General features: G+C 33.9%; 1 protein-coding gene across 13 annotated transcripts in view; it reads left to right on the forward strand.

Moving 5' to 3' along the window:
- EPHA5 (EPH receptor A5) overlaps positions 1-16,026 on the forward strand; it is a 323,628-nt gene that overhangs the window by 26,114 nt on the left and 281,488 nt on the right. For all 13 annotated transcript variants that reach the window (XR_014243989.1, XR_014243990.1, XM_082390098.1 and 10 more), the window contains exon 2: positions 3,933-3,997. Coding sequence is in view for 11 of the 13 variants with exons in the window: in XM_082390098.1 (XP_082246224.1) it covers positions 3,933-3,997 (65 nt within the window). In the remaining 2 variants the exon portion in view is untranslated. The remainder of the gene's footprint in view (positions 1-3,932; positions 3,998-16,026) is intronic.

The raw sequence follows: 16,026 nt of genomic DNA on the forward strand, positions 1-16,026 counted from the left end.
TATTCCATCATATATATGTGCCACATTTTCTTTATCCATTTATCTGTCAATGGATACTTAGGTTGTTTCCATGTCCTGGCTATTGTAAATAGAGCTGCAATGAACATTGTAGTACATGACTCTTTTTGAATTATGGTTTTCTCAGGGTATATGCCCAGTAATGGGATTGCTGGGTCATATGGTAGTTCTATTTTTCATTTTTTAAGGAACCTCCATACTGTTCTCCATAGTGGCTGTATCAATTTACACTCCCACCAAGAGTGCAATAGGGTTCCATTTTCTCCACACCCTCTCCAACATTTATAATTTGTAGATTTTTTGATGATGGCCATGTGATAGGTGTTAGCTCTTCTCTAAATGTTTGATAGAATTCGCCTGTGAATCCATCTGGTCCCGGGCTTTTGTTTGTTGGAAGATTTCTAATCACAGTTTCAATTTCAGTGCTTGTGATTGGTCTGTTTATATTTTCTATTTCTTCCTGGTTCAGTCTCGGAAAGCTGTGCTTTTCTAAGAATTTGTCCATTTCTTCCAGGTTTTCCATTTTATTGGCATATAGTTGCTTATAGTAATGTCTCATGATCCTTTGTATTTCTGCAGTGTCAGTTGTTACTTCTTTTTCATTTCTAATTCTGTTGATTTGAGTCTTCTTTTTTTTCTGGATGAGTCTGGCTAATGGTTTATCAATTTTGTTTATCTTCTCAAAGAACCAGCTTTTACTTTTATTGATCTTTGCTATTATTTCCTCCATTTCTTTTTCATTTATTTCTGATCTATTTCTTTATGATTTCTTTCCTTCTGCTAACTTCGGGGTTTTTTTTTTTTTCTTCTTTCTCTAATTTCTTTAGGTATAAGGTTAGGTTGTTTGAGATTTTTCTTGTTTCTTGAGGTAGGATTGTATTGCTGTAAACTTCCCTCTTACAACTGCTTTTGCTGCATCCCATAGGTTTTGGGCCATTTTGTTTTCATTGTCATTTGTTTCTAGGTATGTTTTGAGTTCCTCTTTGATTCCTTGAGTGATCTCTTGGTTACTTAGTAGCATACTGTTTAGCCTCCATGTGTTTGTATTTTTACACACTTTTTCCTGTAATTGATATCTAGTCTCATAGTGTTGTGGTCGGAAAAGATACTTGATATGATTTTAATTTTCTTAAATTTACCAAGGCTTGATCTGTGACCCAAGGTATGATCTATCCTGGAGAATGTTCCATGAGCACTTGAGAAGAAAGTGTATTATTTTGTTTTTGGATGGAATGTCCTATAAATATCAATTAAGTCCATCTTGTTTAATGTATCATTTAAATAGTGTTTCCTTATTTATTTTCATTTTGGTTGATTTGTCCATTGGTGAAACTGTAGTGTTAAAGTCCCCTACTATGATTGTGTTACTGTCGATTTCCCCTTTTATGGCTGTTAGCACTTGCCTTATGTATTGAGGTGCTCTTATGTTGGGTTCATAAATATTTACAATTGTTATATTTTCTTAATTGGATTGATCTATTGATCATTATGTAGGGTCCTTCTTTGTTTCTTGTAATAGTCTTTATTTAAAGTCTATTTTGTCTGTTATGAGAATTGCTACTCCAGCTTTCTTTTGATTTCCATTTGCATAGAATACCTTTTTTTATCCCCCCACTTTCAGTCTGTTTGTGTCCCTAGGTCTGAAGTGGGTCTCATGTAGACAGCATATATACGGGTCATGTTTTTGTATCCATTCAGCCAGTCTATGTCTTTTGGTTGGAGCATTTAATCCATTTACATTTAAGGTAATTATCGATATGTATGTTCCTATTACCATTTTCTTAATTGTTTTGGGTTTGTTATTGTAGGTCTTTTCCTTCTCTTGTGTTTCCTGCGTAGAGAAGTTCCTTTAGTATTTGCTGTAAAGCTGGTTTGGTGGTGCTGAATTCTCTTAACTTTTGCTTGTCTGTAAAGTTTTTAACTTCTCCGGCAAATCTGAATGAGATCCTTGCTGGATAGAGTAATCTTGGTTGTAGGTTTTTCCCTTTCATCACTTTACATATGTCCTGCCAGTCCCTTCTGGCTTGCAGAGTTTCTGCTGAAAGATCAGCTGTTAACCTTATGTGGATTCCCTTGTATGTTATTTCTTGCTTTTCCCTTGCTGCTTTTAATATTTCTTATTGTATTTAATTTTTGATAGTTTGATTAATATGTGTCTTGGTATGTTTCTCCTTGGATTTCTCCTGTATGGGACTCTCTGCACTTCCTGGACTTGATTGACTATTTCATTTCCCATATTAGGGAAGTTTTCAACTATAATCTCTGCAAATATTTTTCAGTCCCTTTCTCTTTCTCTTCTTCTTCTGGGACCCCTTTAGTTCGAATGTTGGTGCATTTAATATTGTCGCTGAGGTCTCTGAGACTGTCCTCAATTATTTTCATTCTTTTTTCTTTATTCTGCCCTCTGGTAGTTATTTCCACTATTTTATCTTCTGGGTCACTTATCTGTCCTTCTGCTTCAGTTATTCTGCCATTGATTCTTTCTAGAGAATTTTTAATTTCATTTATTGTGTTGTTTATCATTATTTGTTTGCTCTTTAGTTCTTCTAGGTCCTTGTTAAACGTTTCTTATATTTTCTCCATTCTGTTTCCAAGATTTTGGATCATCTTTACTATCATTACTCTGAATTCTTTTTCAGGCAGACTGCCTATTTCCTTTTCATTTGTTTGGGCTGGTGGGATTTTACCTTGCTCCTTCCTCTGCTGCATATTTCTCTGTCTTATTTTGCTTAACTTATTGTGTTTGGGGTCTCCTTTTCGCAGGCTGCAGGTTCTTGTTGCAGGCTGTTGATTTTGTTGTCTGCCCCCAGTGGGCAAGGTTGGTTCAGTGGTTTGTGTAGGCTTCCTGGTGGAGGGGACTGGTGCCTGTGTTCTGGTGAATGAGGCTGGGTTTTGTGTTTCTGGTGGGCAGGACCGCGTCCAGTGGTGTGTTTGGGGGTGTCTGTGAACTTAGTATGATTTTAGGCAGCCTCTCTGCCTAGTACACTTTTAAACTACTTTAATTTCAGAAGGACAGTAGGTGAACCTTTTGAAATATAAACTCCCTGAGTGTCTATGTATCTGTGTGTGAGTATGTGCAAGTTTGTGAGTGTGCGAATGTTGGTGCATTTGTATGTGGATACTCTTCCATTGCTTCCTTTTGCAATGATGATGTTTGGACTTCCATCTTGGGAGTTACAAACATGTTAGGATACCCAAGCCTAATTGAGTTCTGCCTTTCAAAATGTAGCTAACAGTTTTGTAAAAAACACATTTTGGACTATAGTTATATATAAATAGAAGGTATCTTTGGAATGCAATGAGCACTTAGCTATTGCAACAACCTTAAGAGCTGCTGCATTTCCTAGGCTTGGTTAAGAGTGCATAGATTTATTTCTTAACTAAATTTGCAATTTGGTTTATGGATTTTGGTTAATATCACAAAAAATCTTACAAACTTGGGAATAGTTTATTGTTGTTTAATGTTAATTATTTGTTCATTGCCTTTATAACAGCTTTCCAGAAGAAAATAGAGTATATTTAGCCCCAACTTTACAGCTGCAGCTTAATCCCAAGAACCAGCATCTTTAAAAAATGGACATGGTCCTCATGGTTTTCTGTGGACCTTTCATTTTTCCCCTTTTCTTATTAATTCTTTTCCTTTATTCCTATTTGACCAAAAAAAAAAAAAAAAGCACTTAGGGTAATAACTTGTTTATATACTTTTGCTGTAATTTTTCTCCAAATAATTATTCAAAATCACTTGTTCTCTTGCATCCTAATAATGTTTTCTTCAAATTATAACTCTTGTATTCGTCATAATGAATGCTCAATCTACTTTCAGTTATGGATGTAATATGTGCTTTTAATAACTCTATGAAAATAGTGATGTATTTTTGTATATTTGACTCAGTTTTGTTTTCTTTCTCTTTTAGTGAATTTGTTGGATTCACGGACTGTCATGGGGGACTTGGGATGGATTGCTTTTCCAAAAAATGGGGTAAGCCTTTATGAAATTTTCCCTACAACTTAAACTACTTGAATAGACATCATTTTAAATATCATATAGTTGTAAATTCTCTGGACATAGTTGATGTTAAGAAAAGAGGGGTGTGTGTGAAGGGGAGTGAGGAGACTTCAAATTAGCCTTGACTGGGAAAAGCAAGCAAACTGGGAGGAGATTTTAATGACTGAACAACAAATATATTAATTTTCCTCTCTGAATATTTCTCCCTAAAGAAATGTGAAGTTTCTTCAGCATTCAGGAGAGTTTTAGATTGAAGCAACCAACACATTTTTAGAATTGGTTTACCTTAAAAAAAAAAAAAAAAAGAAGAAGAAGAGCTAAGAAAAAAACAAAGATTTGCTGCTAATTTGCCCTTATCTTGTTTATATTGAATAGGAAATAAAAGTTCATGTGTCAATGACAGTGTTGAATCAAACACTGTGACCAATTTATTATGTGTTTAATTTACTACATTAGGGAATTAAAATATTATAAGAAATTCCTTTAAATTCCATTGAAATTTAAAATGTCTCAGATTATCAGATTATTCATCATTCAAAGGTTTTCTTTTAATTCTTGAATTTTTCTCTATTGAGAACTTTCAGAAAAGATGCTCCATTGGAAGATTTTTATAATCAACCATTGTTTTTTTATTAGTAAATTATTTTATGGTGTACATTAAAAATAACTTCTTTGGGATGAAAATTAGGTAAGCCATTTTTTAACAATATGCCTATTAATATATTTATAGTACTAACAATCTTAATACATAGATTATATAAAAAGTATTCCATTATCTCATACTTAATTAAAAACACATCCATATTATCAGATGGAAAATGAAAACATTAGTAAAATATTGTGACAAAATCATTGTATTACATAGAAAACATTAACTGTATTGCATGACTATTATATTGAAAACAATCTAGACTTTGATAGAATATTTTTATTATATAATGACTTTAATATTTAAATATTTAAAAAATTTTCAAGCTAAAACTACCCAACATCATTATTGAACCAACTTTGCTCAATAGTCTGTAATAACCTAAATGGGAAAAGAATTTTAAAAAGAATAGTTACATGTATATGTATAACTGAATCACTTTGCTGTACACCTGAAACTAACACAACATTGTTAATCAACTATACTCCAATATAAAATAAAAATAAAAAATAAAATAAAACACACATGGATTTTTATAATAAAAAAGAAAATATATAAAAAAGAAAAATAAAAAAATTATCTAACCACCTTGTGACAAAAACAAATAATATTTTCAATCCTCCATTTAAAGAAAAAGTATTGTTAAACAATTTGAATGCTTAAAACTTTATTATACAGTGTATATATGCAATTAATTAGAAGATTATGCACACTAGTAGTATTTCATATGACTTTGAAGGTTAATTTCAATTTAATTAAGTAATTTAATATTATAACAAATCTGGTTATAACAACCCAAATAACCAAAACTTAATTTTTTTTTCTAATTGATGAGTATACCAGATGTTTTAATTGGTTCTTTACTTAGAACATTCTTTCTGTGGAAATAAGACAAGTAGCATTAATTGTTCTAATGCATAATAATTTATATGTTAACATCCTCATCTCAATGTGCTTTCTCTTTTTTCATTAAGTTGATATTTCTTTTTGGTTGTAAATATTATGGTTACACTTAGAGGTATAATATAAATAAAGTAATACAAGTAGATTGTTAAGATATTAAAACATGAAGATAAGCCAAATGAAAAACAAATTGTCTTAATCAGATATAGCCAGTGCCAACATAAAGGTATATATATTCTCTTAATCTGTCTTTTATCTTTCTTATGCTCTTCCTTTCTCCATTCTTTCCTTATCCTTCCCCTCACTCACCAACCTCTGCATTACTGTCTTTCTTTCATCTTTCACCAGCCCTATACAGGAAGATGGCTGGCTAACATCCATCTATGAGAACCTGTAAATATATTTTGTACTCTTCATTTTTTCACATATCAAAAATGATTTCTTTCATAAATATCTTAAATTGCCCTTCCTGAGAAGATGGCTGACATATTGGGTTGAAATTAATTTTTTAAAAGTCTGAGAAAATATGTCATATTCTCTTTGAATCTCTCTGAATTTAGTTTTGTGTTCCTCCTATTTCCATTCAGAAGTTATTCAGACAAGGTTTGACAGAGTGTAACTGTGAGGGTAAATCTGATGTTGTAGTTGTCCTTGTAACTAGGCATTTTTAGGGAAATTACTCAATTCTGTATGTGATTTCTGCATAAAGCACAATTGACTCCTTTATAAAAACATAATCTTTTTATCAGGAATGGGCTATTTCCAGTCATTCTAACAACTTCATCCTTTCTTTTTCTTTCTATATAATTGTTAGTATAGTGTTAATTTTGTTCAGATTTTTAAATGAGTATTTTTTCAAAACTCTTGTAATTTTTTGAGTGATGTTTCTTTTGACATAGCTAATGCCTGATGTTAATACTGAAGAAAAAGAAGTTAAACTAGAGAAACTTAGTGAATGTGCACTTATCCAAGTATGAGGAATGCATGTGGAATTCAGGTGTTATATTGATGTTATGTCACCCAAATGCAAAACGAAGATACTTTTAAAATTATATTTTAAAGAAAATAAGCATACAAAGTACAAGTAGTTCCAATAAAAGGTATATATATATATATATACACACTTTTTATATATTGTTATTAGGCTGACTCATTTAGGATTAGGTAAGAAATCTAACTCTAAGTGAAATATAGATCATTGGTGTGATATCAGCAAAAATTTTGGAATAAGGGCATCTGAAAATTTTCTCTTCCATGAAAGCCATGAGAAAAGTGGAAAATATTACAAGAATCAACTTTTCAGAACTCTGGAAATTAACCAAAATCTTGGAGCAATCCAGGGAACATTTAGTCAAGAAAAAGGACTAAATCTTGTTAGAACAACAAGTTTGTGGCATTTCAAGGTGCCCTGTGTCCTTTCCTGCCACTCCAGCTCTTTAAAGTAGCCTTGGACAAAACCAAAACTCTGTTGTCAGGGTGAAAAGCAGCAGCCTGGCAGGCACTAGAGTGGGCAGAGTCAGGTAGGAGACTCTTCAAAGACTTGATCTCAGAGGATTGTCATTATATATAACCTGATAACTCCATGAAAGAATGCTCTTGTAAGGCTGTCTTGACTTGTCTGACTTAGAGCTCCCCCAGTCTGAAAGCCTTTACTGTATTAAGTAAAGAAGAATATTCTTTTTTTCAGAACATGTCCTGAACCTCAGGCCTTAAGAATGAATGTTTTATTATTTTATTTCTTAGACCGATAAAAATAGTACCCTAAATCTAGGCCTGAGAATTGGGCAAGTAACTTAGGAGAAACCCTATTCATCCCCTGTAGTCAGGCACACATTCCATACACCTCTTAGAAACAATCATTGCACCTGTCATACTTTTTCTTTGCTTTTAAGCTTTTAGATTTCTTATGGCAATCTCATATTTACCACTGTACAGTGTTTCTAAAACTAGGCTCAGTTCCTGGCATATAATAGAACTTCAATAAATGTTTATTAGAAGGATGCTTATTTGTTAATTTATGAAATGGGACATACATTACTGAGATGTAGTTTTGCATGAAGATTAAATAAGTGGGACTGAGAGTAGAGCTGGGCACAGTTTTGGCACCCAGTAAACATCTTTTCTTTGATCTTCTGCTGCATTTCTGTTCTCCTAATATTAAAAGATCCATCAGTCAGTCATGTTTTTGTGTTTCTTTGTTAGTTTTTTGACTATATCTGTATGAATTCATTGTCAGCATTTAAAGATTGGGAGATTTCATATAAAGTCTGAATTTCCAGCTTCTCTGTTTAGTTGGAAGTTTCAGAAAGCCAGAGCTAGCAGCTTTCTATGACCTCAACAGCCCAAAGCTGAGTAAAGGCTGCTATTGGAAGAGAGTAAGCAAATTCTCCTATTTGACTCAATTTCTACCTGCTGCTCTTCGGTCATTTAAGTTGCTGGTCTGCAATGTTGGCGTTATCATGGAGTCGTTTTTTAATACTGCACACGCATCGGTTTTTTCTTCTGTTTTAGGAGGGACTTTAAAAAACTTCTCTTGTGTTCCATGCTGAGCCTGTTTCTTCCTAGTTTGTGTTTGAGTACTTCACCTCAGTTACGGCACATCCTTTGAATTTGGGCTTCAGCATGTGCTTTGTAGCTACAATGTATGAGATAGACAGTGGGTGTATGTGTGAGTGTCTTCTGCCTCATGGTAATAACTTGAAGCCTCCTTCTTTTTTTTTTTTTTTTCTGTACATATCTAGGATTACTATGTTACAGCAAAGGTTGCTTTCATGCAAATTTGCTGCATTCGTCCATTCAACAGATATATATTGGACACTTAGTTTGTGGCTTGAACTCTTCTAAGAGTGTGCCTTACTTAGTTTGTGCCTAGTTTTGGTAGTTATAGTAGTGAAGAAGAGTCAGTGCCTACTATAACCAAGGTTACGGTAGTGAAGATAGTAAGTGAAGAAAACAAGCAAAAGTCCCTGATACCCTGGAGCTTGGGGCAGTGTTGGTATTTTGAGAATGAGTTATCAGAGTGTTAGAGCAATGTGATCAATGAAATGCATTCTATTATTTTCTTTCTATACTTGTATGAAAGTGGCAGAGAGGTGACAGTATTCTCTCAAGGTCATTAAAGTAGCTTGTGACACAACTGGGAGCAACACGTGTATTGCATTTGGCACGTGTGCTGTCATATCATTGTTTCTCATTGTCTTGCCATGAAAAAACTACTCTTTCATTTAGTACATAAATTCATTTAGTACTGACAATGACAATGTAAAAAGAGATATTTAGTACTTTTTTGTAGATGAAGAAAATGAGGCTCAGTAAGGGTAAGTGATTTTCCCAAGGTTACGCGGTTGGTAAGAGACTGAGGCCATTTTAAACCCAGGTCTTCCAGGATACTGATTAATTTAAACCAGAGGTGAACTCCTACAAATAGTTAGGTCTCCAGAGACATAGGTTCTGGATGGTTCTCAGACGTCTAGTTCATGTAAGAGAGGAATTCATGCTGAAGAGAAAATTCACCTCAAAGAAAGTTTTAAATGAGGTGGAGTGGGTCACATGCTATTAATTGCTCGATCGTAATACATCTTTGGAAAAATGTATAGCACGTAGGTGCTCAAATATATAAGTTGTATTTGTTATATTGTGTATATAACAAATATATATATAATTAAATAATTATATAAAACGTAGATAGGTAATGAAAAGGATGAATTAACTTGACTCCCAGCTATATCTGTAATTCACTCTATTATTTTTGGGACTGTGTGAATCTCCGCTTTCCTGTTTGTTAAGCAAGGATGGGTGGCTATTATATCATCTACCTTGCAGTGTTGTTTTAGGATAAAGTAAGATAATGTATTTGAATGCACCACTTCATCGCTCAACCATTGAAGAAGCAGAAAAGATGATGGTTGGTTAAAAAGCTACTTTTGTATTGCTGTTTTCAAACATAACCAGAAAGCAACAGTTTGGTGGTTAAAAGCAACAACCACTCAGCTATCTCTTTGGCATTTGACTGTTCGAATGAAGTAAGTAAACTCTTCAGAGTTTTTATGCCTCAACTCCCAAATGTGGGACTCAGTACTCTAATTTCACTTTGAATAAAATTAAGGGGAGGGTTTGTCAATTTTTTTTTTTTCTCCCGGAACTGGTCTTTAATTGTAGACAGAAATAAAAACAAATAAGCAAAACACAGACTGACTTCTGGCTTAATTGATGTAAAATGTGCATAGTTACCCTCAATTCTAAATTTCACTGCCTGTTTGAGTAAATATTTTTTTCCTCCAGAGCACCTTTTGTTAGTATTTTACACTGAGGTTCTCAAACTTTTTCAGCCTCAACCCATTAGGACATAATTCTAACGGCAATAGTAATTCGTAATTGTGAATAAGAAATAATAAAGAGACATTGAGAATTAATTTATTTCATGATTGACTCTATTGCCAACCCTCTTTTTTTTATATTTACATAAGATTTTGTCTTAAAATACTTGTTACTTTTTTAACCATTGCCTTATTTTTAAAAATTAATATACTTAATTTTTTTAGAGAAGTTTTGGGTTTGCATAAAAGTGAGCAGAAAGTATGCAGGGTTCTTATACACAACTTCAATATCCTCCTTACCCTTTTTTCACTATTAGCATGTTGCATTAGTGTGGCACATTTGTTACAATAGACCAGGCAATGTTGATACATTATTATTAGGTAAATTCCAGGTTTATATTAAAGTTCACTCTTTCTCTTGTACATTCTCTGGGTTTTAACAAATACATAATAACATGTGTTTACCATTGCAGTATCATACAGAACATTCCCTGTCCTATCTGTACACACCCTGAAGATGTACTCTGCTTTCTAATTACAGTAGCGTTATTTCATTCACCTTCCGGAACATTTAATGTTGATTAATTTATATAGTCTGATCATTCATGTTGATAGCATTGTTTCCTGGAAATTTTGAGCAAGTGTTTTCAAAACATTCTTATAAGAATAAAATGAATGGCTATCGTGTTTGTTTAGAGCAGATTATGCTCTTAACGCCTTAGAAATTTCACTATTGCTCTTTTTCCATATGTTGTTGTTACAAAAGATCACAAGATAGACCTCCTTCTTTGCTTTGGCGGAAAGCCTTTTCCCCACTGAGTCCTTTGTACTTCCTGTTCACCCAGTGGGCAAGCCACCACATTCCCCTGGCTGTCACCTCTGAATCGTATTGCAAATTCTGCTTTTATTTTTGCTCTCTTTTCCTATTCCATTCAAAGAAGATAAACATTATTTTTGCAGTCTTTTCCTATGCTGATCTTAGGGGGTATTAGGATCATTCAAAATAACTTATTCACTTGAGAGAGATTTCAGAATATTGACTTAAATCATATTTGTACTAAAATGGAGACAGAGTAAGCTGCTCTCTGCCTAGGGGAGAAAGAACAAGCAATAGTCCTTACATAAAGTCACTTCAAAATGGGAGTTTATGGCTTTTCTTGTCTTAGTGTCAGTTTGTTCTATTTTCTGATTTCTTCGAGACAGAGAACCTGTGTTTACTTTTGAAGTTGAAAATAACTCAGGTTTAGATTACTCAAAATGGACTGTGAATCCATCATTAGTGTTTTATGTGGATTCTCTTGCATCAAGAGAAACTTAAACTGGATTTTCTATTCTGATACTCAGATTTTGGTAAAAGTGTATGTGAGGGTTTTGTGTGTGATTCCTCCTCCCCAAACTTAAAGGCAAAGAATGAGGAGAAGTATTTGAACCCTGCTAATCTCATATATTTTGGTTATGATCAGGATGTTTTGCCAGAACCTTGTTTTGGCTTTGCTTTCTACCAAAGGAGAGGAAAGATAATGACAAGCACTGAGGCCCACACTGAGCATGGAGAGGCTATTAAAGATTAAAGTTATGCTGAAGTGGGGGAAAAAAGAGCACATTAGTGGATATAGAAAAGCTCTTTATTTGGACAGTATTGGAAAAGAATTCTAAAGGGAATGGATATTATACTATATAATGCAAATGCCAGTATAATGAAGAACAACCCTATTCCAAAGTAGCTTTGTATTCATTATTTTTTAGAAAAACAAAAAGCACACCCAACCCGTAAGGTAATTAAGATAAATAATTTAAGGAATTCAAGACAGTCATTTAGCATACACTGAAGTTTAGATGAAGCACAGTTTCGCACTTAGATTTCCCATATAGAAACTAAGCAATTATGAAGAAAGTTTTTTAAAGTGTGCAGATCTGCTTTGGCATGTGAGACAAATGTTGTATTTCGCCTTTGCTATATATTGAATGTATTAGCAACAGTCACAGTGCATTCATGCAAGGTAGGATTGAGACATGCCTATATTATTTGTTTACTAGGTGTCACTCTGTTTATATACTTAAAGTCACTATAAAATAGTGCCTATATTTTCTTCTTTACAGTCTCTCAAAACACTCCTGCATTATAGGGCAACTCACAAACATAAACTGGAAAATGGCCTCTATTCATGATATCCTCTTGTTAATCCTTCTTCTTACCCTAACTGCAATAGGCTAGCTAAAGACCTCATCCTTCAAACTGCAGTTTAAGTCTTATTTCCTCAGGAAAGTATGGTTCAAAGATTAACTGTTCTTCCATTAGCAGATCATGCTGTGAAATCCTTTTTCCCTCCATCCCAACCCCTATCTATTTTTTCTCCAGATCACAGTGTGTACAGCTATGTTATCCATACTCATCACCTAGACTAGCTTTCTACCCAAACACTTAATTCTCCTGATCCGCTCCTTTTGGATGACATTCTCTATTGGTCTGTATAAGAAGCCGGGAGCATACATGTGAACAGAGTTTCAGGTTATTTCTAAAGAGTTATATATGTTACTGTCACCTTACCTGTGATGTCAGACACCTGTGCACCCACTTACTTCAAACAGCCATTTCCCAATATTATTCCCACCTGTTTTATATTGGGTACTCATGTTTTCCTTTTCCCCATTACGTATATGGAGATTTCTGGGTCTCTATCTAGAGGTTTCTCTGTGAAATGACTTACTCCTTGTAAAATCTGGACCTAAAATCCTTCTTCTTCTGAAAAAAAATTCTCTGCTCTCATTGATATTTGCTCCAGTTTCCATATGTGACTATAATGATTTTTTTTTTACTCTCATCTTCCCATTCATTAATGAAGATGTTAAATAAAATGGCTTTGCAGAGGTCCCCAGGGGCCAAACACCAGATATTTTCCTAGTGGTTTGATTGCTGTTTATCATGATCTTTTTTTTAAACCATTCTTCAGCTGTTTTCAGTTCATGTGACAGTGCTCCCATGCAAGTCAATTTGAATTAATTTTGCAAGCAAAATGCTTTATGGTTCTGAGTAGATAATCTCCCTCTCCCACAGAGAAAATATATACTGTAATCATCCAGCATTCCTGTTGATTATTTCCATTAAAGGCAGCACAGGGAGAGAGAATGCTCAAGACTCCTCTCGGGTTTGAAGTTTTTTGAGGCTTTTGCTATTCATTGCCTTATTCTCTCTCCCTCTCTCCCTCTCTCTCTCTCTCTCTCTCTCTCTCTCTCTCTCTCTTTTATTTTTCTTTTATGCCACTCTTGCACTAATGCAGAAAATGATGGTCCATACTGCTCAGCCTGGAATCTCTGTCCTCTGGAGCCTGGGGCTGGTATCTTTGTGATCTTATATCCCAACACACTTCCCCCCAAATGAACTGACTTCTCTCTTCTTAAATCCCCAAAAGATTCATATAAATTTCTACCTCTAGTGTTTTGCACGGATTGCTTGAATTACTTCACCTTCCACCCTCCATATAACCCATCTTAATACTAATCATTTTTTCCAAAGCCCAGTTTAAGTTATACAGCATGAAACTTTCCATTACCACCTGGAAAGGTGACCACTTCCTAGGCTGAATCAAAATCCAGCACTTCCTGTGTATTGAGCACACTAAAAATTAGATATTTATAGTGTTACCATTGTTTGTGTATGACTACTGTAAGCTTCTTTAGTGTAAAGACCTTTATGTTGTTATCTCTAGCATGTTGCTCTATGCCTCAAATATAAATTCGCATTAATCGCATCTGCCACTGATTGATACATAACTAGGCATCTGAATCTGTAGGAAGTGGTGGTTGTTTAGATGCAAAAGGCTATACATTTTTGGCTAAAATAGAATAGTAAAAAGATACACCGAAGTTTGGATCTAGGGGTTCTTATTTATTTGGTGTCATGTAAGCTTGAACCAAGAATACTTTATTTTTATTATACAATTAATTTTACCAAAAGACTGTTATGTGCCAAATAGTGAGATTACATTGATATACAGGACTCACTTCCTCTCCTCAGCTAATCAGATAAGTTTGAATGATGTCTCCTAGAGTTGTGAAATACACAGTCTGCACAAACATATACACAACTCTGGGCCCCCCTCTCTATTGAGTTCAATCCAAATTACTAATTTGTATACATATTTGCCTCCTTAAAGGCATTATGGTTAACATGGAGACTTTGAAATCAGCTAATCTAGATTCAGAATCTAACTCCACACCTTACTACCTAATGTGTAGCAAGTTAGTCACTCTGTGTCTCCATTTCCTCATTTATAAATTATGTATAATACTACCCACTGCACAATGTTCTTATGCCTATTAGAATGAGATAATGAGGCAATGTTTAGCATGATGCCTGTTTAACTTACAGAACCCAATATCAATTGAGTTCTTGAAAAAAATGAAACCAAGGGATTGGCCAACCTTTCATGATCTGATGTTCGCCTCTCTCTGGTTCCTACCTTTGACTAGTCATTTCTTTGTTATTCTCTCAGCAAACCAGATTTCTTTGCTTCAGTTTCACATGGCTTTCACACAATTCCAAATTTGATTGCCTGTATTTAAAAGACCAGCTCAGGCTGACTGGGGATGTTCCAAATTCCACATAAAAAGATTTCCACTTGGTTCTGCTGACCATCACTGATTCATATATACCCAGCTGGATTGAGGAAGGAGGGTAAAATCATACAGTATAAGTGTAGCTCTAGCTGTTGGTGACCATCTCTGCTATAAGGAGAGCAGCTTAAAAAAAAAAAAAAGTTGGTGTCATCTCAATTAGTGTCTCTTAGGAATTCTGTTAAGGAAGCACTTCCCTAAGTATAAAGCCGTTTTCTCATATAAAATTTATTTAGTTATAAAAATAATTACTAATGTGAAATGTTTATTCCAAAAATTTGCAGTGAAATTAGTTGTTTCAATACATAATTTCCATCATGTTTCTAAAGCCTGATTTCTACAATGCGTATGAATTTTACCCAGCATTCAATAATTTTATTTGAGTGGTCTCTTTGATTTATTTAAATTCTATTTGATAATCATATTTAATTGGTCTATTTGACTTATTTAAAATCTTACTATTATATGTCCCACTATTTTTATATTTTAGACTTCATTGTAATCAGTGATTCTACATCTTTTGATTATCATCATTCTGTTCTGTAAGACAAATATCTATGCGCCTCCATGCTTCTTTGCGTATTTCAGTATACATCTAGTTATTATGAGTAAGAAGACTAACAGCATCCTATAAGCTCATTGTTTCCTTAGAGGCCAAGAAAATCACCCTTGTGTTTGCTGACCTGGTTCTGAAAGTCCCTATGTTGCATCATAAGCCAAATCTCTTGTTTAGAAGCAAGTTATAGATACAAAAATATAGAAACAAAAGAGTAAGGCAGTCTTTACTGTTGAGTAATAGTTTTTACAGTCTTTAAGATAAATTAATGCTTTTCTTATGTGGGATTGCCTTACGTGATTTCAATGCTTCCAAAATGTTACTGTGAATATTTAATGCCATAGGTTATGAATCTGAACTTATTCAGAATATACCTTCCAATTCAGCTTTATTTCTTAACATTCGATCTAGAACATATATAATAGAAATGGTGTGCATATGCTTCATGAATCCTTCATGTATTCCACTCCACGTTATATACATCCAGACAGGACAGCTGCCAAAGCTGTTGGAGAAGTTTCATTTTAAACAGAGCTTTGTATAGTTGGGCATGCATGAACTTTTAGTTGATTATAACATGCAAATATGTAATAAGCCGAAGAATCACGGGCTGTGCTGTGATTACAAATTATTTAAATAATGGAGGATTATTCACTTTGTGTCACAAATAGTTCCAGTCTTCACCAGTAAAGGCATAACGATGAGTATAATCCTGAGAGATAAACTCACTTCATTAAACAAGCTTCTCTGGTTTACTGTTTGCTTTATTTTGATGCCAGATTGAATAATGGGATTTTTAAAGGTAATTTAACAGTGAAAATATATTGCATTTATATCATCTTATAATTTTGCAATACTTCTACATTTGTAAAATATATAGATTGAGGTTATTATGATAAAAGTAGCATATAATTTCAATGCTAATGTCAGGAAGATTAAAATGGTTCCGAAAAGTAATATTAGC

This window comes from Balaenoptera borealis (genome assembly GCF_965194805.1).
Source record: "Balaenoptera borealis genome assembly, chromosome: 4".
Lineage (NCBI taxonomy): Eukaryota > Metazoa > Chordata > Mammalia > Artiodactyla > Balaenopteridae > Balaenoptera > Balaenoptera borealis.